At 37.1% G+C, this 24,749-nt stretch overlaps 1 protein-coding gene across 6 annotated transcripts in view; it reads right to left on the reverse strand.

Moving 5' to 3' along the window:
* KCNC2 (potassium voltage-gated channel subfamily C member 2) overlaps window positions 1–24,749 on the reverse strand; it is a 244,250-nt gene that overhangs the window by 10,041 nt on the left and 209,460 nt on the right. For all 6 annotated transcript variants that reach the window (XM_086398695.1, XM_086398698.1, XM_086398694.1 and 3 more), the window contains exon 3: window positions 318–1,245. In XM_086398695.1, coding sequence (XP_086254821.1) covers window positions 318–1,245 — 928 coding nt within the window. The remainder of the gene's footprint in view (window positions 1–317; window positions 1,246–24,749) is intronic.

The following is a 24,749-nucleotide window of genomic DNA, read 5'->3' on the forward strand; positions in this document are numbered from 1 at the left end:
ACTCTATAGACCAGCTATGCGGACTTCTCCTTAGGATTCATTTAGAAAAGCTACAGTCTAGCTATTATTGGCACCGTCAGCACATGGCATTCCCGTCAAAGCAGGAGAACTCTATAGACCAGCTATGCGGACTTCTCCTTAGGATTCATTTAGAAAAGCTACAGTCTAGCTATCTACAAGCCTGACACAAACACATTTTGTAAAGGGGTAGAACTGAAAACTCCAAACACTTGCAGAAAATGAGAAGGTGCCTTCTACTTAAGGGACATACTGGTCTATAAAGTATTTAATGGCATGCATTTGAAACCGTGCCTTACCTGATCTGTTATGTTCCAGAAGCCGATTGTCTTTGCCCAGACACGTGTCACCCTGTTTGCTGTTGCAGGCCATGTTTAATTCTGTCTTGCAAAAACTAGGCGAGCTTGCCTGAGGAGCAGGAGGGATGTGCTTCTTTCTTTTCCTTGGAAGTTTCTGCTTCGCCATTGCCAAGGAGTAGTACATTCCAAAATTGTTGACAATGACAGGCACTGGCATGGCTATTGTCAGTACTCCAGCCAGAGCACACAGGGCTCCCACCAGCATCCCCGACCATGTTTGGGGGTACATATCTCCATAGCCCAAGGTGGTCATGGTCACTACAGCCCACCAGAACCCAATGGGGATGTTTTTGAACTGCGTGTGCTCACTAGCTGAAGGGTCGTTGGGCTGGGCACCCACTCTCTCCGCATAGTAGATCATAGTAGCAAATATCAAAACTCCTAGAGCCAGGAAGATTATGAGCAGCAAAAATTCATTTGTACTCGCTCGAAGAGTATGTCCAAGCACCCTCAAACCTACAAAATGGCGGGTGAGCTTGAAGATCCTCAGGATCCTCACAAATCTGACCACTCTGAGGAAGCCAAGTACATCTTTAGCAGCTTTAGATGAGAGCCCACTGAGGCCCACCTCTAAGTAGAAGGGTAGGATGGCCACAAAGTCAATGATATTCAAGAGGTTCTTGACGAATTCAAGTTTATTGGGGGAGAAAACAATACGGACTAAAAATTCAAAAGTAAACCATACCACACATACTCCTTCTACATACGTCAAGGCAGGATCTGTTTCAATTTCATACTGTGGAACCACACTGGTGCCATTGGTGACTGATTCTGTCTTGTTCTTAACAATATTGAAAGCTTCATGTGTCTCCAGGCAAAAGGTTGTGATTGAAACCAGGATGAAGAATAAAGAAGCAAAAGCAATAAACTGTAGAGAAAAAAAAAAAAGAAATAAAAGGAGAAACATAGAATGATCTGAACCATAATATACTTCAACCCAAGTCTAAGAACACTCCCTGTAGATGAAGAAGTATAAACGCATATTTGGAGATTTCACTTGGGATGTTACTCAACTATAAGAACTTAGACATGTAGGTAACATCCATTAGAGTTGCACAGGAAGGATGTTTCAAGTTCTTCTTTCAGCTTATATAGATTAAAAGTTTTGATTTACGTTGGAAAACAATTTGACTCTTTCGTGTAAGAAAAAGAGCGAAAAATAAAATCCTTGCAAAAGAATGTTAAAGGGCAGCAGGCTGAAAAAAAATAATAAATGTAGACACTGGCTCCAGATATTGGTTATGATCCTAGAAGTCTTCGTGTATTAGATCCAGATTGACAACCATAAATATAAGATGCAGTCTACACTGATGGAAATTTGGAAGTCACCCATATTTAACTGCAGGCTTCTTAAATGTTCAGATTATCATGAGGTGTGAACATGCAAACACTATCTGAGCTGTGCTACCATTTATATCAACTAAAGGTGAAGGCTTGTCCACAAAGAGCAAACCTAGGGAAGAAGAGTTGGCATTGAGACTGAAGGGAGAGAAAGAATTAAGGAACAAATTAAAGGCATTCTTCCTCTCCTGAAAAAGAACTTCAAATGTTAGAATAATATGTTAAAAAGTTATAAAGTGTATGTTATAAAGGATTTTTAAAATTCAACATTTCTTTTTTTATATCTTTTTTTAATTTTAATTTTTAATTTTATTTTTTAAATTCAACATTTCTTTGGCCAATAATATATGACTATACACACACCTACTAATACAGAATAATAATAAAAGCTCCCACTTATATAGTTCTTACTAGTACCAAACACTCTTCAAAGCAATTCACATAATTAACTCATATCAATGCTCATAACCACACTACACTGTCACTTTTATGGTCACAGAGTTGGTAACTTTTCCAAAGTCATAAGATTAACCTGATAAGTTTTGCCCCAGATTCTGTTCCCATAACTACCAAACTCTCAGATGTAGAATACAAATACGTGGAAACCTTTATTTTAGGGTCACATTCTTCTTAACATGAAAGACCTGAAAATTTGAGACCCAGTGTCGTGTGATGCCCATGACACTGCTGCCAGCTGTCAGCAATCGAGGCTGTCAGAAAAGCTGGCAGGGCCCTGGTGGTCTCGGAGTGCGCTCAGATTGGGCACGCTCACTCAGCATTAAGAGACTACCAACAGTCCTTGAATACCTAAGCAAATGAACTATGAACGAGGAAGAGGTCATCAGTCAAATAGAGGGAGATTCTTTTAGAAATAGTACGACATATCCCAAACCCAAAGCTCTTCCCTAATGCCTGCTTCTCAACTAAACATTGAAAAGATCTAAGTTTCAAGAAGAGATTGAAATCATCTCCCTTCTTCCCTGGTTGAGTTTCAATGTAAGAGATATACAGATCTTGCCAAATACATGAGATTTACAAAAAGACTGAAAAAAAAATCTTAGGACTGAGATTATCTGCCTTAAAGAAACTTCTCAAGAGGCAGGGGAAAGATAGGGATAAAGGATTAAGAGGTACAAACTATTATGGATAAAATAAGTAAGTTATAAAGATACATAGTACAACTTAGGGAATACTATCCAATAGTTTTAATAACTATAAATTGAATACAACTTTTTAAAAGTTGTAAATCACTGTGCTGTACACCTGAAACATATAATATTGTACATCAACTATAACCTCAACTAAAAAGGAAAAGAAAATGAAAGTGAAAGTGAAGTCATGTCCGACTCTTTGAGACCCCATGGACTGTAGCCTACTAGGCTCCACCAGCCATGGGATTTTTCCAGGCAAGAATACTGGAGCAGGTTGCCATTTCCTTCTCCAGAAAAGGAAAGAACCACCCCAAATTATGGACTAGTTTCTCTGCAGTGTGCTAGTAAAGTACACTGTTCATATTAATATTATAAGTCATGTAAATCAAGGCTTTGCCTTATTTTTCCATTCCTGTCTTCCAACTTCCCTTGGTTTTGATGTTACAATTTGACTATGATCTTTTCCAGATATATTGTGAGATGATGGCATTTTTTTTTCACTTAGCTTTTCCTTCATACAAATAAATATACTCTTCTTTTTAAGTCAACTACTTGTTCTAACACTCAATATCACTAGGACCTCACAGAGTCTTTAAAATATTACATCCTTTGGAGAAAGAATCAATTATCTTTGTTCTGTGCATCACTTCTTTATCTAATCACAATTTATCTATGGATCTGAGAGTCATGCTTGTTTCTGACTCTCCCCACACTCTTCCTTTGTCACTAGGGCCTCGGCAGTGTGACATACTGAGTTCTCCACAGCCACTCCCCACACATCCCACCACGGCATCCAGAATTTTAGGCTAAGCATCTAAGGTTTTAGTGGGCAGATTCTATCCATGAGACGTTAGCAAGTACGAAGCGATTAAAGTAAACTGCACTTTTATCTTTGATTCCAGTGTTTCTGAGTCAGCATTTTTTCTGCCTAAAATAAGTTTTCAGTCTCAAATGTTGTCCACCTATACTCTGTAGTGAATAGAGTGGGACCTTCAACGTTGCTCATTCAAAATTAGTCCTGACTTACCACCTCTCATACAACAAAGACAGTTTTCAACTATACTTTTATGCTCATCAATATAAAGTGCTAAAATCTTTTCCAGTCAGATATTTTCCTACACTTCATTCATTAATTCAACAAGTATGTTGAGTGCCTCTGTATGCCAGGTCACAGGGATAGGGCCTTACTTTAACAGTAGTAAACAAAACACAATCCCATCCTTTGAGGAACTCACAATCCACTAGGTATACAGACATTAAATATTTAACTACACAAAATTACACAATTGCAATTATAATGAATTCAATGAAAGGAAAAAATGACCTAAAACTTTATTTAGACTGAGAGATTATAGAAACCTCTGAGAAAATATCAATAGACTGGACTTTGAAGGGTAAGTGGAGGTCAACCTGATAGAAAGGAGAGATGTGTATCACACAAGAGAGAAGTTTTTTTTTGTTGTTGTTGTTGTTGTTTTTCTTTTTATTATTTTTTTTATTCAATTTTAATTAAAAAAAAATTATACATGTGTTCCCCATCCTGAACCCTCCTCCCTCCTCCCTCCCCATACCATCCCTCTGGGTCGTCCCAGTGCACCAGCCCCAAGCATCTAGCATCGTGCATTGAACCTGGACTGGCATCTCGTTTCATACATGACATTTCACATGTTTCAATGCCATTCTCCCAAATCTTCCCACCCTCTTCTTCTCCCACAGAGTCCATAAGCCTGTTCTATACATCAGTGTCTCTTTTGCTGTCTCGTATACAGGGTTATCGTTACCATCTTTCTAAATTCCATATATATGCGTTAGTATACTGTATTGGTGTTTGTCCTTCTGGCTTACTTCACTCTGTATAATAGGCTCCAGTTTCATCCACCTCATTAGAACTGATTCAAATGCTGGAGAGGGTGTGGAGAAAAGGGAACCCTCTTACACTGTTGGTGGGAATGCAAACTAGTACAGCCACTATGGAGAACAGTGCGGAGATTCCTTAAAAAACTGGAAATAGAACTGCCTTATGATCCAGCAATCCCACTGCTGGGCATTCACACTGAGGAAACCAGAAGGGAAAGAGACACGTGTACCCCAATGTTCATCGCAGCACTGTTTGTAATAGCCAGGACATGGAAGCAACCTAGATGCCCATCAGCAGATGAATGGATAAGAAAGCGGTGGTACATATACACAATGGAGTATTACTCAGCCATTAAAAAGAGAGAAGTTTTAACAAAAATGTCTGGAATTTCTTAAGTGATGCCTTGAAGGGAACACCAAAGGAAGAATAGAATAGACTTTCCAAGTCTGCCTCTTCTGCACAAATTGTGATGAATAAATCCCAAATTAGCACAGAGATCCTCACTTTTCAAAGGTTTTAAATCAACCAAAAATATTACCTGTATTTGAATTTAAAATGAGACTGTAAGGTGACTTTTGAGGTTTGAGTGCTGGTAGAGTCCTTTTGGACTTTCTATAATGGGAGACCTATTGAATTAACTTGTCTTAAATTATTGCACCAGCCCCATTGACTGGAATAAAGTGAAAATAAAAGATATATATATTAATATGGCTTCTAATTTAAAGCACTATGAAAATACTTGAAATCATTATTACCTCAGTAAGAATTACCGGAACTTACTGTTTATGTTCATTAAACAAGTTGTTACCAGGAAAAGGTCAAAAAAGTCTTAAGATACCACACTAGGTTGCTGGGATTTAGCTAACATGAATCTTTTTGTGCTAGGACATTATTTAAATACCCCACTCATATTTCCAAAAATGTGCTCACACTCATTATAACACACCTGGGCAGCTTACATAAATGTGAATTTCTTAGTCCTACATCAGATGTCAGATTCCATTGTTTGGGGAGATGGAATTTGCATTCTATAGGCTTTCTAAGTGATTGCTATGCATAGTATAGTTTGAAACCTCTGTTTCCGTGTTTTTTCAACAGACTGATAATACAAGATTGATAACTGATTACTAAATGAATTGGAGTAGTTTTTAAATTCTAAGCATTTGTAGACTCTTAAAAAGGTCTTCCTAAACCTTAATGAGAGTAGCAAACTACCTCCTATGTAATGGGATGTTTATGGCCCATGTGTGTTTATGTGTGTTTATGTTAAGACATAATTCTGGCTTCTACACAAATAACTGAGTAAGCAAAGAAACTGAACAGTTTCTAAATATACACAATTCTAAGACACAAAACTTCAGAAACCAAAAGTTGTCTGGTTTTATGTCATTTGGATCTTTCATTTATCAAAAATTTTATTAGAATTATTTAAAGAACCACATGATGATTTTTGCATTTGTATTATTCTGCATTGTAGTCTTTATAACTCAATATGTCTTTAGCTTTTAAGGACTTTGTATATCTGCTGGTGTGATAATATTATAACAGGAAAATACAGAGAGTATGAAAAATAGAAATAAACTTCGATATGCTTGGAAATATACAAGATTCATCTTCCAAGTAGATGATTATTTTGTTTAAAAAACAGCTAGATAGGTCATTAATAAAGGCCAAAGACACTTGGTATGGTCAAAAATAAGAAAGCTGTAACCGAAAGCCAAAGTTTACTTCATTATTACATGGTAGGGAACTGGAAGTTGGCTTCTGTCGGCCTGCAAAAGAGGATGCTGGAAGAAAGTTGAATTCTAATGAGAAGGAAATGGAAAAGGTCTCGAAAGACAAGGAGGAAAAGTCCAAAATGCGAGGACAAACAATTAGAGATCCCCCCACAGATATCAGTCAGTAAAGAATCTGCCTGCAATGCAGGAGACCCAGGTTCGATTCCTCGGTTGGGAAGATCCCCTGGAGAAGGAAATGGCAACCCACTCAAGTATTCTTGCCTGGAAAATCCCATGGACAGAGAAGCCTGGCGGGCTGCACCCTATGGGGTCGCAAGAGTCAGACGTCTTAGCGACTATATCACCACCACCACCACAGATATAGCAAAAGAACCTTAGGAGACTAACGGAGAACATTAAATTCTAAGATGATGCTTGCTTTCTTACGCCTCAGTAAAAGGTGGTTTTACAAAACAGCGTGGTGTTGAATGTGCTCTGAGTAATGAAGTTCTTGGACCATGGGAGGATGACAGGAGGGGAGCAGGCAGCCAAGGAGGAAACATACATAGTCAGATTCAAAAACATAAGAGAGCAGCAAATAATAGTAAAAGGGAATCAGGAGAAATTGAGCCCCCAGTAAAGTCCTTGGAGATACTGGGAGACAGAGCTTCCCACGGAGTGAAGAACAGGATCTCAGTTTACTAGGAATTTAGTTTGAGCATCAAATGAAAGGGTAGCTCCAGAAATCTTGAAGATCTAGGATTATCCAGAGGCTACACCTGGATTTCTTTAACAAAGGATGTGAACACTTTATTTGAACTTAAATCTAAGAGTCTCAGAGATAGAAAATGTCTTCCTTTGTTCCTACCTCAGAGATTGCATCGAAATGAGTAAATGTGAGGTTAGACTGAATAATACTAAGAAAAAGAAATGCAAAGGGAAAGAAATAGGGGGAAAGAAGACTTTAATTATTTATTTATTTATTTATTTTTCTCTTCAATGAACTGGTAACTGTTTAAGGACTTGAATATTGTCATATTCATTTCTGTATCCCCTGATTCTGTCACAGTAGTTAATATTTAGTATGACTGGATGGATGAATACAAGGGTGGAAGAATTAATTCAAAATGTATAAAATGAACAAAACAATAATCACATTTTGATGGTGATAAAAATGAGATAAAAATGGTGAAAAGAAGAAATCACATTTTGATGGTGATAAAAATGAGATAAAAATGGTGAAAAGGAGAAATGAAAAAATAAAGCATGCACATTGAAGCAAAAATTCAAATTTATAGCAGAAACAAATTAAATTGGTTCCTAGGTCCAAATGTTGCCAATAATAGCTTCCATTCATTCAGCTAATAAAGCTTGTGTCTTACCTGGGATTTGAGGAAGAAAACTATACTGCCATCTTTCTCTTCCTTTTCCCCTGTGATAAGACTACAAACTCCTACAAGCATTAAGTAAAAATAAGAAGAGGCATGTTAAATACTAATTAAAAATTTTAAAAGTTTTCCAGAGAAGATGCTGCATGTTGCCTGACTTCAAAGGACTGCTACATCACCTAAGGCAGTTTCAGGATGGGAATATCCTGCTAAAATATTGGTTTGTGGTTCCAAGAAGCAGTTACTTTTTCTCCATAAGCTCAGTGTCCATGCTTAGCAACACAGAGTGCCCAACACTCTCTAATTTTTTTTTCTTGATTAGCATCTATGGAGAAGTCCTCAGAGCCCAGGTTGTACATGGAATGTATTACATCTAAAAGCCTCAAAGCAAACATTCAAGGAAGATTCTCCAGGTATACATAATAGGCTGAAAGAAAGGTGAGGGAAAATGTCATATAGTTTTATGTTTCATCATTTTCTTTTTCATGTATGTATTAAAAGACATATAGTTGAACTCAACAGCTAAATAACATTATCCACCATCATACACAAAAATAAACTCAAAATGATTAAGGACCTAAATGTAAGGCTGAAAAACTTCTAAATGAAAACATAGGCAGAACACTCTTTGACATGCTGCTGCTGCTGCTGCTGCTGCTGCTGCTAAGTCGCTTCAGTTGGGACCGACTCTGTGCGACCCCAGAGACGGCAGTCCAAGAGGCTCCCCCGTCCCTGGGATTCTCCAAACAAGAACACTGGAGTGGGTTGCCATTGCCTTCTCTGCTTTGACATAAATCACAGCAATATTTTTTTTTGGATCCATATCCTAAAGTAAAGGAAATAAAAGCAAAAATAAATAAACAAATGTGAACTAATTAAACTTAACAGCTTTGCATAGCACAGGAAACCATCAACAAAAGAAAAAGACAGCTTAACTAATGGGAAAAATATTTGCAAAAGATATGACTGATAAATGACTAATACCCAACATAAATAAGCAGTTCCTACAACTCAACCTCAAAAAAACCAACAATTCACCTAAAGATGGGCAAGAAAACCTGAGTAGACATTCAGCTAAAGAGGAAATGCAGATGGGTAATAGGCACATAAAAAAATATTCAGCATCACTACTCATCAGGGAAATGCAAATCAAAACCATGATGAAATATCACCTTACACGTGTTAGGATGGCTACTATCCAGAAGAACACAAGTAACAAGTGTTGGCAAGGAAGGAGAAAAGGGAACACATGTGCATTATTGGTAGGAATGCAAATTGATACAACTACAGTGGAAAACAGTACAGAAGTTTCTCAAAAAAATAAAAATTCCACTCCTGAGAATATACCACCTCCAAAAAACTAAAACATTAAATCAAAAAGATAAATTTACTTCAATGTTCATAGCAATATTATTTACAGTTGTCAAGATATGGAAGCAACCTACATGTCCTTCAGCAATTGAATGGATAAAGAAGATGGGTGTATGTATATATACATGTACATATATACATACATACAATGGAATATACTCAGCTATAGAAAAGAATGAAATATTGCCATTTGCAACACCATGGATGGACTTACATGGTATTATGCTAAGTGCAATCAGTAAAACAGAAAAAGACAAATACTGTGTGATATCACTTATATGTGCAACCTGAAAAATACAACCAACTAGTGAACAGAACAAAAAAGAAGCAAGCTCACAGATATAGCAAACAAGCTAGTGGTTACCAGTGGGGAAAAGGAAGCAGGGACGGGGAATATACAGGGGTAGAGATTAACAGGTACAAACTATTAGGTATAAAATAATCTACAAGGATATGTTGTATAAAATGGGAAATATAGCCAATATTTTATAATAACTATAAATGGATGTAAACTTTAAAATTGTGAATCACTATATTGTATACCTGTGACCTATATAATATTGTATAGCAACTATCAGATCAGATCAGATCAGTCGCTCAGTCGTGTCCGACTCTTTGCGACCCCATGAATCGTAGCACGCCAGGCCTCCCTGTCCATCACCAACTCCCGGAGTTCACTCAGACTCACGTCCATTGAGTCAATGATTCCATCCAGCCATCTCATCCTCTGTTGTCCCCTTCTCCTCCTGCCCCCAATCTCTCCCAGCATCACAGTCTTTTCCAATGAGTCAACTCTTCGAATGCGGTGGCCAAAGTACTGGAGTTTCAGCTTTAGCATCATTCCTTCCAAAGAAATCTCAGGGCTGATTTCCTTCAGAATGCACTGGTTGGATCTCCTTGTAGTCCAAGGGACTCTCAAGAGTCTTCCCCAACACCACAGTTCAAAAGCATCAATTCTTCGGCACTCAGCCTTCTTCACAGTCCAACTCTCACATCCATACATAACCACTGGAAAAACCATAGCCTTGACTAGACAGACCTTTGTTGGCAAAGTAATGTCTCTGCTTTTGAATATGCTGTCTAGGTTGGTCATAACTTTTCTTCCAAGGAGTAAGCGTCTTTTAATTTCATGGCTGCAGTCACCATGTGCAGTGATTTTGGAGCCCCAAAAAATAAAGTCTGACACTGTTTCCACTGTTTCCCCATCTATTTCCCATGAAATGATGGGACCAGATGCCATGATATTTGTTTTCTGAATGTTGAGCTTTAAGCCAACTTTTTCACTCTCCTCTTTCACCTTCATCAAGGGGCTTCTTAGTTCCTCTTCACTTTCTGCCATAAGGGTGGTGTCATCTGCATATCTGAGGTTATTGATATTTCTCCCAGCAATCTTGATTCCAGCTTGTGCTTCTTCCAGCCCAGCATTTCTCATGATGTACTCTGCACAGAAGTTAAGTAAGCAGGGTGACAATATACAGCCTTGACGTACTCCTTTTCCTATTTGGGACCAATCTTAGGAGGGCAGAAACCAAAAGGAAGAAAGAATTCAACCTTCTTTAAGGAAAGAACTCAACTTTCCTTGAAACCTGGGAAAAGGAGACCTCAAACACAATAACTTAAAAAATAAATGAAAAGGCAGAGAAATACTGCACAAATAAAGGAACAACCTAGAAAAACATAAGTCCAAATAAATGAAGAGAAAATAGGCAAACTACCTGAAAAAGAATTAGAATAATGATAGTAAAGGTTATCAAAAACCTTGAAAACAAAGTGGAGAAAATGCAAGAATCAATTAACAAAGACCTAGAAGAATTAGAGAAAAAACATACAGAGACAAACAACACAATTAGTGAAAGTAAAACTACTCTAGAAGGAATCAGTAGCAGAATATCTGAAGCAGAAGAATGAATCATCAGGCTGGAAGATAAAATGGTGGAAATAACTTCTGAAAAACAGAATAAAGTAAAAAGAATGAAAAAAGCTGAGGACAGTCTCAGAGACCTCCGGGACCACATCAAACCCACCAACATTTGAATTATAGGAGTCCCAGAAGAAGAAGAGAAAAAAAAAAAAAAAGGGTATGAGAAAACTTTAGAAGAGATTATAGTTGAAAATTTCCCCAACATGGAAAAGAAAATAATCAATCAAGTCCAAGAGGTACAAAGAGTCCCATACAGAATAAATCCAAGGAGAAACACACCAAGACACATACTAATCAAACTAACAAAGACTAAACACAAAGAAAGAATATTAAAAGCAGCAAGAGAAAAGCAACAAGTAACATACAAGGTAAACCCCATATGCTTAACAGCTGATCTTTCAGCAGAAAGTCTGCAGGCCAGAAAGGAATGGTAGGATATATTTAAAGTACTGAAAGGGAAAAATCTACAACCAAGATTATTGTACAGCAGGGATCTCATTCAGAATTGACGAAGAAAAAAGCTTTTCAGACAAGCAAAAATTTAGAGAATTCAGTACCACCAAACACATATAGACTGAAAGTGAGAGGATGGAAAAATATGTTCCATGCAAATGGGAAGCAAAAGAAAGCTGGAGTAGCAATCCTCATATCAGACAAAATAGACCATAAAATAAAGAAGATTATAAGGGATAAGGAAGGACACTATATAATGATCAAGGGATCAATCCAAGAGGAAGACATTAAAACTGTAAATATCTATGCAACCAACACAGAAGGACCTCAATACATAAGACAAACATTAACAGACATAAAGGGAGAAATTGACAGTAACACAATAATAGTAGGAGACTTCAACACCCCACTCACACCAAGGGACAGATCCTCAAAACAGAAAATTAATAAGGAAAAACAAGTCTGAAATGATACATTAGATGAGATGGATCTCACAGATGTCTTCAGGACATTCCATCCAAATGCAGAAGAATACACCTTCTTCTCAAGCACACATGGAACATTCTCCAGGATAGACCACATCTTGGGTTACAAATCAAACCTCAGTAAATTTAAGAAATTGAAATTGTATCAAGCATCTTCTCTGACCACAATGCTATGAGACTAGATATAAATTACAAGAAAAAAAGTTTAAGAAACACAGACACATGGAGATTAAACTATATGTTTCTAAATAACCAACAGGTTACTGAAGAAATCAAAAGGGAAATCAAAAAATTTCTAGAAACAAACAACAATGAAAACATGACAACTAGAAACCTAAGGGATGCAGCAAAAGCAGTTTTCTAAGAGGGAAGTTTATAGCCACACAATCCTACCTCAAGAAACAAGAAAAACATTGAATAGACAACATAACTTTACACTAAAACAACTGGAAAAAAGAACCAAAAAAACCCCCCAAATTAGTAGTAAGAAAGAAATCATAAAGATCCAAGCAGAAATAAATGAAAAAGAAATGAAAGAAACAATAGTAAAGACTAATAAAACTAAAAGCTTGTTCTTTGAGAAGATACACAAAATTGACAAACCTTTAGCCAGACTCATCAAAAAAGAGAGAAGAGTCAAATCAACAAAATTAGAAGGTTACAACAGACAATGCAGAAATAGAAAGGATTAGAAGAGACTATTATGAACAACTATATGGTAATAAAATAGATAACCTGGAAGAAATGGACAGATTCTTAGAAAAGTTCAATCTTCCAAGACTGAACCAGGAAAAAACAGAAATTATGAACAACCCAATTACAAGCACTGAAATTGAAGCTGTGATTTGGGGAACACATGTATACCTGTGGCGGATTCATTTTGATATTTGGCAAAACTAATACAATTATGTAAAGTTTAAAAATAAAATTAAAAAAAAAAAAAAGAAAAAACAAAAAAAAAATAAAATAAAAAATAAAAATCTCCCCAAAAGCAAAAGCCCGGGACCAGATGGCTTCACAGGAGAATTCCATCAAACATTTAGAGAAGACCTAATTCCTATCCCTCTAAAACTCTTTCAAAAAATTGCAGAGGAAGGAACACTTCCAAATTCATTCTACGAGGCCACCATGACCCTGATACCAAAACCAGACAAAGACAACACAAAAAAGGACAACTACAGGCCAATACCATGGATGAACATAGGTGCAAAAATCCTCAACAAAATTTTAGCAAACATAATTCAGCAACGCATCTAAAAGCTCATATACCATGATCAAGTTCAGTTTATTCCATGGATGCAAGGATTCTTAAATATATGCAAATCAATCCATATGATACTATATTAACAAATTGAAAGGTAAAAACCATATTATTATCTCAATAGATGCAGAAAAAGCCTTTGACAAAATCCAGCACCCATTTATGATTAAAACTCTTCATAAAATGGACACAGAAGGAACCTACCTCAACATAGTGAAAGCCACATATGATAAGCCTGCAGCAAACATTATTCTCAATGGTGAAAAACTGAAAGCATTCCCCCTAAGATCAGGAGCAAGACAAGGGTGACCACTTTCACCACTATTAGTCAACATAGTTCTGGAAGTCCTAGCTACAGCAATCAGAGAAAAAAAATAATAAAAGGAATCTAGATCAGAAAAGAAGCAGTAAAGCTCTCACTGTTTCCAGATGACACGATACTGTACATAGAAAACCCTAAAGATAGTATCAGAAAATTACTAGAGCTAATCAGTGAATTTAGCAAAGTTGCAGGATATAAAATCAATACACAGAAATCACTTGCATTTTCATGTACTAACAATGAAAAATCAGAAAGAGAAATTAAGGAATCAATCCTATTCACCATTACAACAAAAAGAATTAAATATCTAGGAATAAACCTACTTTAGGAGACAAAAGAACTGTACACAGAAAATTATGACACTACTGAAAGAAATCAAAGATGATATAAACAGATGGAGAGGTATCCCATGTTCCTGGGTAGGAAGAATCAATATTGTGAAAATGACTATACTACCAAACACAATCTACAGATTTAATGGAATCCCTATCAAATTACCAATGGCATTTTTCACAGAACTAGAACAAAAAAACTTCACAATTCATATGGAAACACAGAAGACCCTGAATAGCCAAAGCAGTCTTGAGAAAGAAGAATGGAGCTGGAGGAATCAATCTTCCTGACTTGAGATTATACTACAAAGCTACAGTCATCAAGACAGTATGGTACTGGCATGAAAACAGAAATATAAACCACTGGAACAAGACAGAAAGCCCAGAGACAAATCCATGCACCTATAGGTATCTTATTTTTGACAAAGGAGGCAAGAATATACAATGGGGCAAAGACAGGCTTGTCAATAAATGATGCTGGGAAAACTGGACAGCTACATGTAAAAAAAATGAAATTAGAACACTTCCTTACACCATACACAAAGATAAACTCAAAATGGATTAAAGACCTAAATGTAAAACCAGAAACTATAAAACTCTTAGAAGAAAACACAGGCAGAACACATGATGACATAAATCAAAGCAAGATCCTCTATGACCCACCTCCTAGAGTAACGGAAATAAAAACAAAAGTAAACAAGTTGGACCTGATTAAACTTAAAAGCTTTTGCACAGCAAAGGAAGCTATAAGCAAGGTGAAAAGACAACCCTCAGAATGGGAGAAAATAATAGCAAATGAAACAACTTACAAAGGATTAATTTCCAAAATATACAAGCAGCTCATACAACTCAATGCCAGAAAAGCAAACAACCCAATCAAAAAGTGGGAGAAAGACCTAAACAGACATTTCTCCAAAGACATAAAGATGGCTAACAAACACATGAAGAGATGCTTAACACCACTCATTATCAGAGAAATGCAAATCAAAACTACAATGAGATATCACCTCACACTGGGCAGAATGGCCCTCATCAAAAAGTCTACAAACAATAAATGCTGGAGAGGGTGTGAAGAAAAGGGAATGCTCTTGCACTGTTGGTAGGAATGTAAATTGATACAGCCACTATGGAAGACAGTATGGAAATTCCTTAAAAAACTAGGAATAAAACCGCCATATGAGCCAGCAATCCGACTCCTATGCATATATCCTGAGGAAACCAAAATTGAAAGAGACACATGCATCCCATTGTTCATCCCAGCACTATTTACAATAGCTAGAACATGGAATCAACCTAGATGTCCATCAACAGATAGATAAAGAAGTTGTGGTACATATACACAATGGAATATTACTCAGCCATAAAAAGGAACACATTTGAGTCAGTTCTAATGAGGTGGATGAACTTAGAACGTATTATACAGAGTGAAGTGAGTCAGAAAGAGAAAGGTAAATACCGTATTCTAATGCATATATATGGAATCTTAAAAAATGGTTCTGAAGAATTTATTTACAGGGCAGCAATGGAGAAACAGACATAGAGAACAGACTTATGGCCATGGGGAGAGGGGAGGAGAGGGTGAGATGTATGGAGAGAGTAACATGGAAACTTACATTACCATATGTAAAATAGATAGCCAATGGGAATTTGCTGTATGGCTCAGGAAACTCAAACAGGGGCTCTGTCTCAACCTAGAAGGGTGGGATGGAGAGGGAGATGGGAGGGAGGGTCAAAAGGGAGGGGAATATGTATACCTATGGCTATTCATGTTGAGGTTTGACAGAAAACAACAAAATTCTGTAAAGCAATTATCCTTCAATAAAAAATAATTAATAATAAATAAATAAAAATAAAAAGAAAGCTAGATAAATAAATAAACTTGAACTCAATAACTAATTCAAAAGCTCCAGGACTTAAAAATGTAATGAGAACCAGACTGATTAAATGACCTTCCTCCACCCTCGCCTAGCCCAGGATCACTGATGACCTTCCTCCACCCTCCCCTAGCCCAGGGTCACTGATAATACTGTAGCACTTTTCTATCAGTCTTGTTCCTGATGCTAATTCCTCATCAGCATTTTGAAGAACACTTTCACAAGTTCTTCAAAGAGAAGGACTTGATATCTATCCTTAAAGCTAAGGACCAGACGTAACCCATGGCAAGAAGTAGGTGCTCAGTTCTTATGAAATTAGTAAAGCAGCACATTTTAAAAATATCTGTTATGTAAAAATTATGTTGGCCACAACACAGAATCTGTCTTTAAAATTCACTTAAAAAAATAAAATTCACTTCATCTTATTAATTCACAGATACATGAACCTTCATTGCAAGTTTTAAAGGGAGAAAATAGTTGAAGAAAACTTAAACTCGCCTCTACGTTTTAACAGCAGTCAATGAGATAATTTTATACTTGGACATAAACATTATAAGAAGCTTTTCTAAGGCATATTACCTAAAATATATGCTAAGGAATTTGTTTTTACAGTTCCATATGAGGTGCACCTATTTTTAGCTTGTATTTCAAGGGCATTATATATTTTCCAAATGGGAATGCTTCATTCCTATTATGCTCATTCTGCTTTACTCTCTTAAATAAATACATGAGAAGAGCAAGGTCTTCCAATGATAAAGTATCAGAACTCACAGTGCCTCTTGATCCAAAATATCCACTTTCAGAAATTTACTCTGGTAAAATATGTATATAGAAATACAAGGATATATGTAGGGCATTCATTTAAGCATTATTGTACAAAAAAGAAACAGAAAAAATATAAACATCCATGAGTCAATGGTATGGTCATGGTATGGTCATAAACTTGCATCACAAAAGAATGATATAACAATATGATATAATGATATAACACAGAATGATCACTAATGAAACATACTAAACAACCACCTGGCTTCTAGTAATTACTATGTACCAGACTCTATTCTAAATGGCTGTGGCACAACAACGCAGAGTTCAACCCCATTCCTTTCTTTATGTATAACTGCTGCTACTGCTACTGCTAAGTCACTTCAGTTGTGTCTGACTCTGTGCGACCCCACAGACGGCAGCCCTCCAGGCTTCCCCGACCCTGGGATTCTCCAGGCAAGAAGTCGCTCAGTCGTGTCTGACTCTTCATGACCCCATGGACTGCAGCCCACCAGGCTCCTCCATCCATGGGATTTTCCAGGCAAGAGTACTAGAGTATAACTAGTACGTACAAATAAATAGAAATGCTATATTCTTAGCAGTGGTTATGTTTGAGTGTAAGAGTGTGGCCTTGAGTGAGTGTGTTGCTAATGGAGAATCATAACTGATTTTATAAATGAAAGCCAAGTTTACATTTATCACAAAATCTTTAATTATGTGCTTTAAGTTTTAATTTTAAAACAAAACTCAAAGAAAATAATGACCAAAAAAGGATTAAACCTGGATCTTCATTCTTGATGACCATTAAGCTTATTTTATTTGTCCATAGAAATTATACATTGGCAGTTTGTAACTTTTCTTCTTTTCCACAGCATCTGAAACTCAGCAGATGCTCTTAATCATGTCTGTATGCAGATCCCATACACTAGCTTTGCCGTGTTGTTCAAAGAACTGTGGTCTCTAGGGAGAGAAGTTTCTTTCATTAGTCAGTCTATCCTCAAGGGCCAACCAAACAGCCCAGTGTCTGCTGGCTCCATGCAGAGTTGACAATCACTTTGACTTCTTAAGCCAGTAAAATCAGTTTCTCTTCATCCAAGTTTATTATTAAGAAGCAGTTTCACATACATTACTGCATTTATGGTACAGAATTAGGTTGAAGAAAGCTGATCACCTAACGTGATTACTAAACTCAGAAATCAGGGAAGAAGATTAAGCTAGAGGTAAGGCAATGGCACCCCACTCCAGTACTCTTGCCTGGAAAATCCCATGGATGGAGGAGCCTGGTGGGCTGTAGTCCATGGGGTGGCTAAGAGTCAGACACGACTGAGCGACTTCCCTTTCACTTTTCGCTTTCATGCATTGGAGAAGGAAATGGCAACCCACTCCAGTGTTCTTGCCTGGAGAATCCCAGGGACAGGGGAGCCTGGTGGGCTTCCATCTATGGGGTTGCACAAAGTCAGACACGACTGAAGTGACTTAGCAGCAGCAGCAGCAACTGTATGTAATCATGTATGTGTTTATAACATGTTATGTGTTTCATATCTACATATAAAATATGTTTATGTATGATAGACGGGTATTATATATAGTAGCCATAGATTAAACATAGACACAAAATATTATATAAATAGATATAGAAACAGACATATATAGAAATGGACAAAAAACCCAAAGACATAGAATAATATAAGATTTTTTAAATCAAGAAAATATACCAAAATTTTACTTTTGGCTACTGAGACCTATGTGATCCCTAATAAATATCTTCCATCATGTTTTTTGGTATCTTTATCCAACATATACATGATTCTCTCTGCACTTTCTTTGCAACAGACTGATTTCACTGAAATTTTAGTTGTTTATAATCAAGGCCTATTCACTCACACCCAAATATAATTTTCCAGGATACAGGCAAAAAAGGCCTGTGTATAATATTAGTATCACCATAATGGATTGTGTTATTCAAAGTTAGAGAACTAGAATTAAAAGTCATCAGATATGAATATGCAATGTGATTTTACTTCTCTAAGTCTCACAATACAATCTAAACTGTGTTATTAATATACTTCATGAAAATAATTTTTACAACTGTTTCATTAGACTAAAAAAAATTCTATACCTTTTCAGTCATAAGAATAACAGATCACATATAATCGCTTCACAACAGAAACATGAATTGCATACCTTAGATGCCAATTATTGAAAACTCTCCTCAAACCAAATTTTCCATCTTTAGCATATATTGATTTACCTTAAATTTATTTTTTAAATGATTCAGTTTGTCTTGAAATGATATGATGTATGGAACCATAGTCTAAGATTCCCTGGAGAGGGGCACATTTTAAGCCTTGTATCACATGAACCCCAGTACATCTTTCTTTAGACTAACAACTACTTTCCAAAATGAATTATTTAAGAATCCTTGATTTTATTTAGTTGAAAGTGAGGGAGGCGAAGGGAGGATTAGATGAAGGTGAAGGAAGGTGACTAGTTTGAAAACACCTGCCAGAGATTCACTGACTCTGATAAAAATGTTTCTTTCAACACTATGGCACTGTGGTTGAAACACACTCTACCCAATGACATGCATGCCTGGCTACCTGCAGTACCACCTCTGCTATACACCATACAGTGTTCCCCAGGTTCAGTCTCCAATATTACTGCTCCTTTTGTTCCATATCTGCTTGCTCAGTAATCCTTTCTAAAAATATGACCTATGCCAAGGTAACTGATCCTGAGAGTTTTCCAATCCTAGCCATTGCTCCAATGTATCTGGGCCTTCCCCGTACATACTAACATATTTGTTGGGGTTTTAGTATCCCCCTCTCCTCAAGATCATTTCGTTTAGTAGATACCTTGATCTTCCATGCTACTCAACCTGGGTCAGGCCCCTTCAGTCCACCCTAGTCTACCTCTGTGTGGATTGAGGACTCTAGATTCTCGGTCCCTCCTTTACCTGAAGATCTTGAGCACTATTGCAAATAGTTGCAAATTCTTCCCAGAAGGCAGAGGAAAATTATCTTTATGTCACAAAACAAAGCCCATGTGTAACTTGCAATTTCATTACAAGACACAGAAATGACATATTTAAAAATGAAAGGGGATTCATTGGCTGTGTAATTGAAAACCCAGTAGGGCTGACCTTAATATTGCTTGCCTTAGCAATTTAATGATATCAACAGCTATCACAGTATAACCTGTGGACTTATAGAGGTCCTTAGAACTTTTCCTGGGCCTATAAGATCAAAATTGACTTTGTAATAATATTAAAATAATTTTGGCATTTTTCATTGTCATTGTCTCACCAGTTTACAGAGAAGTTTTCTAGAGGCTGCATGACATGGTGTGTTACAACAGACTGAATGCACAAGGAGATATGAGAATCCAGCCATCTGGATTAGTGAGTCAGACATGAGATTTGCAAAAATTTAAAACGATGCCACTCTTCTCACATTTTTTTCTTTCAGAGATGCTATTCTTTTAAAAAATTATTTTTATTAAAAATGTTTGCTTATATCACTGAGTCATGTCCTAATCCAGGAAAACAGGTATCTCCCGATCCTTCTATAATAACTAGTAGGACTCACCAATGACTCTATTGTTGGTGTTCAGTTGCTCAACTGTGTCTGACTCTTTGTGAGCTCATGAATTTCAGCATGTCGGAGTTCCCTGTCCTTCACCATCTCCTGGAGTTTGCTCATGTCCATTGAGTCAGTGATGCCATCCAACAATTTCATCCTCTGTCGTCCCCTTCTCCTCCTGCCTTCAATCTTCCCCAGCATCAGAGTCTCTTCCAAGGAGTTGGCTCTTCACATCAGGTGGCCAAAGTACTGGAACTTCAGCTTCAGCATCAGTCCTTCCAATGAATATTCAGGACTGATTTCCTTTAGGATGGACTGGTTGGATCTCCTTGCTGATCAAGGGACTCTCAAGAGTCTTCTCCAGCACCACAGTTTGAAGGCAATCTTTGATGCTCAGCCTTTTTCATTGTCCAGCTCTCACATCCGTACAAGACTACTGGAAAAACCATAGTTTTGACTATATGGACTTTTGTCGGTAAAGTAATGTCTCTGCTTTTTAATACGCTGTCAAGTTTTGTCATTGCTCTTCTTCCAAGGAGCAAGTGTCTTTCATTTCATGGCTGGAGTCACCATCCACAGTGGTTTTGGAGTCCAAGAAAATAAAGTCTGTCACTGTCTCCATTTTTTCTGCATCTGTTTTCATGAAGTAATGGGACCACATGCCATGATCTTTGTTTTGTGAATGTTGAGTTTTAAGCCAGCTTTTTCATTCACTCTCCTCTTTCTTTCACTCTACACAAGACCACTAATTCTCCAAGGTGATCTTTAATTGAATTATATGCTTTATTAGATTATAAAATAAATAAATCATGCATTTATTATGTTTATAATTTTAAAACTATCACACATGAACTGAGCTCTAACCTAAGGAATTCTTGGTATTCACAGAAATCTGGAATAATCAGAAATACTTGCATCCACTGATTAAGTATTGAAATCTCTGGAAATCTGGTAAGCTTCTTTATTTCCACAATTCCAACTACCACCAATGCATGAAATATTAATCTTCAGCTTATACTTTTTCCTTTGTGACTTATAATCATAGTTCTCCAAATCCATACAATTCTTCCATCTCAATCAAATAAGTAATATGGAGGTAATCAAAACAATAACTCTCTTGGTCCAGGTTCTCCAGAGAAACAGAATCAATATGATATATCTAGGTATATAAAAAGAGATTATGAGGGACTGGCTCACAATATTGCCAAGGCTGAGAACCCCATGATCTGCTGTCTGCCAGATGAAGGCTTTAAAAAGCCAGTAGAGTCCCCGTCCAAGCTTGACAGTCTCACAGTAGCCAGTGATGTAAGCCCCAGTCTGAGTCTGGTGGTCCAGGAACCATGAGTCAAAATGTCCCAGGGCAGGAGGAGATGGATGTCCCCAGACAAGCAGAGAGAGCTAATTCACCCTCAACAGTCCACCCACACTGGTCCACCGGTCTTCTTTAGTCAGTGGATAGATTAAAATAACTTATTCCAGAAACACATTCAGAACTAATGTTTTACCAGTGATTAGGGCATTCCTTACCCTAGCTGACACATAAAATTAACCATCAGAGTAGATGTTATATATTTTATTATTGAAGGTTTCAAAGGAACTTCAAACTGTACTTGCCTAATATACATTCAAATCTGATATTCTATTCCATTATATTTTCTGTTATTTTGAACCTTCATTTGCCAATAAACTGTGGAAAATTCTTAAAGAGATGGGAATACCAGACCACCTGACCTGCCTCCTGAGAAATCAGTATGCAGGTCAAGATGCAACAGTTAGAACTGGACATGGAACAACAGACTGGTTCCAAATAGGAAAAGGAATATCTCAAGGCTGTATATTGTCACCCTGTTTATTTAACTTATATGTGGAGTACATCATGAGACATGCCAGGCTGGATGAAGCACAAGATGAAATCAAGATTGCATGAAGAAATATCAGTAACCTCAGATATGCAGATGACACCATCCTTATGGCAGAAAGTGAAGAACGTAAGAGCCTCTTGATGAAAGTGAAAGAGGAGAGTGAAAAAGTTGGCTTAAAATTTAACATTCAGAAAACTAAGATCATGGCATCTGGTCCCATTATTTCATGGCAAATAGATGGAGAAAGAATGGTAACAGTGAGAGACTTTATTTTTTGGGGCTCCAAAATCACTGCAGATGGTGACTGCAGCCATGAAATTAAGAGACAACTACTTCTTGGAAGAAAAGCTATCACCAATCTAGACAGCATATTAAAATCAGAGACATTGCTTTACCAACAAAAGTCCATGTTCTAGTCAAAGCTATGGTTTTTCCAGTAGTCATGTATGGATGTGAGAGTTGGACTATAAAGAAAGCTGAGTGCCAAAGAATTGATGCTTTTGAACTGTGGTGTTGGAGAAGACTCTGGAGAGTCCCTTGGACAGCAAAGATCCAACCGGTCCATCCTAAAGGAAATCAGTCCTGAATATTCAATGGAAGGATTGATGCTGAAGCTGAAACTCCAATACTTTGGCCACCTGATGTGATGAACCGACTCATTGGAAAAGACCCTGATGCTGGGAAAGATTGAAGGCAGGAGAAGGGGACAACAGAGGATGAGATGGTGGATGGCAGCACTGACACCATGCACCTGAGTTTGGGTAGGCTCCAGGAGTTCGTGATGGACAGGGAAGCCTGGTGTGCTGCAGTCCGTGGGATCGCAAAGAGTCAGACACGACTGAACTAATATTTTCTGTTATTTTGAACCATCATTTGACCATTAACCAACTTGGAACCTAGATTCCTTATTTATTTTCCCAACAGCTTCAGCTGTTGAATCACTGAGTCTTGTAGTTTCTCAGACTTAAAATTTCTCTAGTATTTTTCTCCTTTCCCTCTATTCCCAGTCCAGTGGCTTAGCTTTTAATTTGCCTTTCATTAGTTTGTCCTTGATTACCAGGAATAAGCACCCCTTTAAGGGAACAAATGTGATTATGTCACTCATCTGCTTAAAAGTTTAATGGCTCTCAATTACAGGATAACATTCTGTAATCATTCAAAACATTTCTTTATGGAGACCTTACACACTTTCTACTGTGAACCTCCCTATCTCCCATGTTGCACCAGATGCTCCGATCCTCATGCATTTGTACATGCACCTCTTTGCTTTGTATGACTGGCAAAGAACTACTTAATATTCTAGACTCAACTCAGAGATCACTTGGTCTTTGAAATAAATCCCCAAAATCTGAGGCAAAATTAAACACTTTCTTGATAGGTTCCTGTTCATATCTCTACTATAGCACCTCCCTCATTTCTATAATATTTTATATCTGTTCCTTTGGTTGCATATAAGCTTGTGACAGCAGGAATCTTTGTTCTTCTTTTATGTCAATGTCATTGAGTTGGTGCTTAATAAATATTGGTAATAGCAAAGAATATGCTCACAGCAAACATAAAAGTTTAACACCACTTTGGTTCACTTATTTACACCCAGCCACTTTTTTCAAATGGATGTTTAAAAAGGCTTATGAAAACAACACACACAATAGATCGGAAAGAAAAGTATAAACCAAGACTAATAAAGGAACAGACTGTCAGTGAGTGACAAGAGCAGGGCAATGTCAGAGATGAAAAGAGAAAGAGGAAGATTCAAGGAAGAGAGATTAAAATGTCAATTTCCGCAGAGTTCAAAGACAATAAAAATGGAGAAAGGTCTTCTGGATGAGATAATTAGGCCATCACTAGTTTCCCTTGATGAGTACTTTTAGTGAAGAAAAAGGAGAGAATAGATTTCAAGGGATTAACAAACTGTGGGTACTAAGAAGTATGAGTTGTATATAAACACACACACACAAATTACTGCTTTCACACGGGTAAGTCAGTTTTGCTCATAGGGATTATTACAGATTTTTAATTTTTGCTCTACTTGCTATAAGAATAAATGAAATGGGCTAGCAATGAAAAAAATGTAAAAAAGTTATTCAGCTAATACAGCAGCAGACCACATTTTTGAAACTGTAAAGTTAAGAGCTTAGTAATGAAAGTACAAATATCCCAAATATAATCACTGAAACTGTCTAAATCATAGACATTTTCTATCCATAACCAATCAGCAAAATATGGGAACTTGCTGTTATTCGGTCACTCAGCTGCATCCGACTCCTTGTGACCCCGAGGACTGCAGCACGTCAGGCCTTCCTGTCCCTCATCATCTCCCAGAGTTTGCCCAAGTTCATGTCCATGGTAACTACACAATTGTTTTATACCGTTTGTAACTAATTCCACCTCCCAAATCTAATTCAGTATCCACTGTCCTCAGCGGCATCGGGAAACTAGGAAATTGAGGGCAGTACCACCAATGAGAGTTTGTAGGATTAAAGAATGATTAAAAAAAACAACTAGGATTAGTTTTAAGATGTCAGGAGGAATACCGTCTTTGTCATTTAAAAGGTAGCAACTAAAAATAATAAAAATCTAAAACAAAAAGCAATAATAATACTAATAGGTAAAATTCAGTGAGGATATCTGTCCTCAAAAATAATTAGTATCTGTTTTAATTCTGCAACCATATTGCAAGTACATTCCA

This window comes from Bos grunniens, chromosome 5 (assembly GCF_055505025.1).
Source record: "Bos grunniens cultivar Pamir isolate PY7600 chromosome 5, Bosgru_T2T1.0, whole genome shotgun sequence".
Lineage (NCBI taxonomy): Eukaryota > Metazoa > Chordata > Mammalia > Artiodactyla > Bovidae > Bos > Bos grunniens.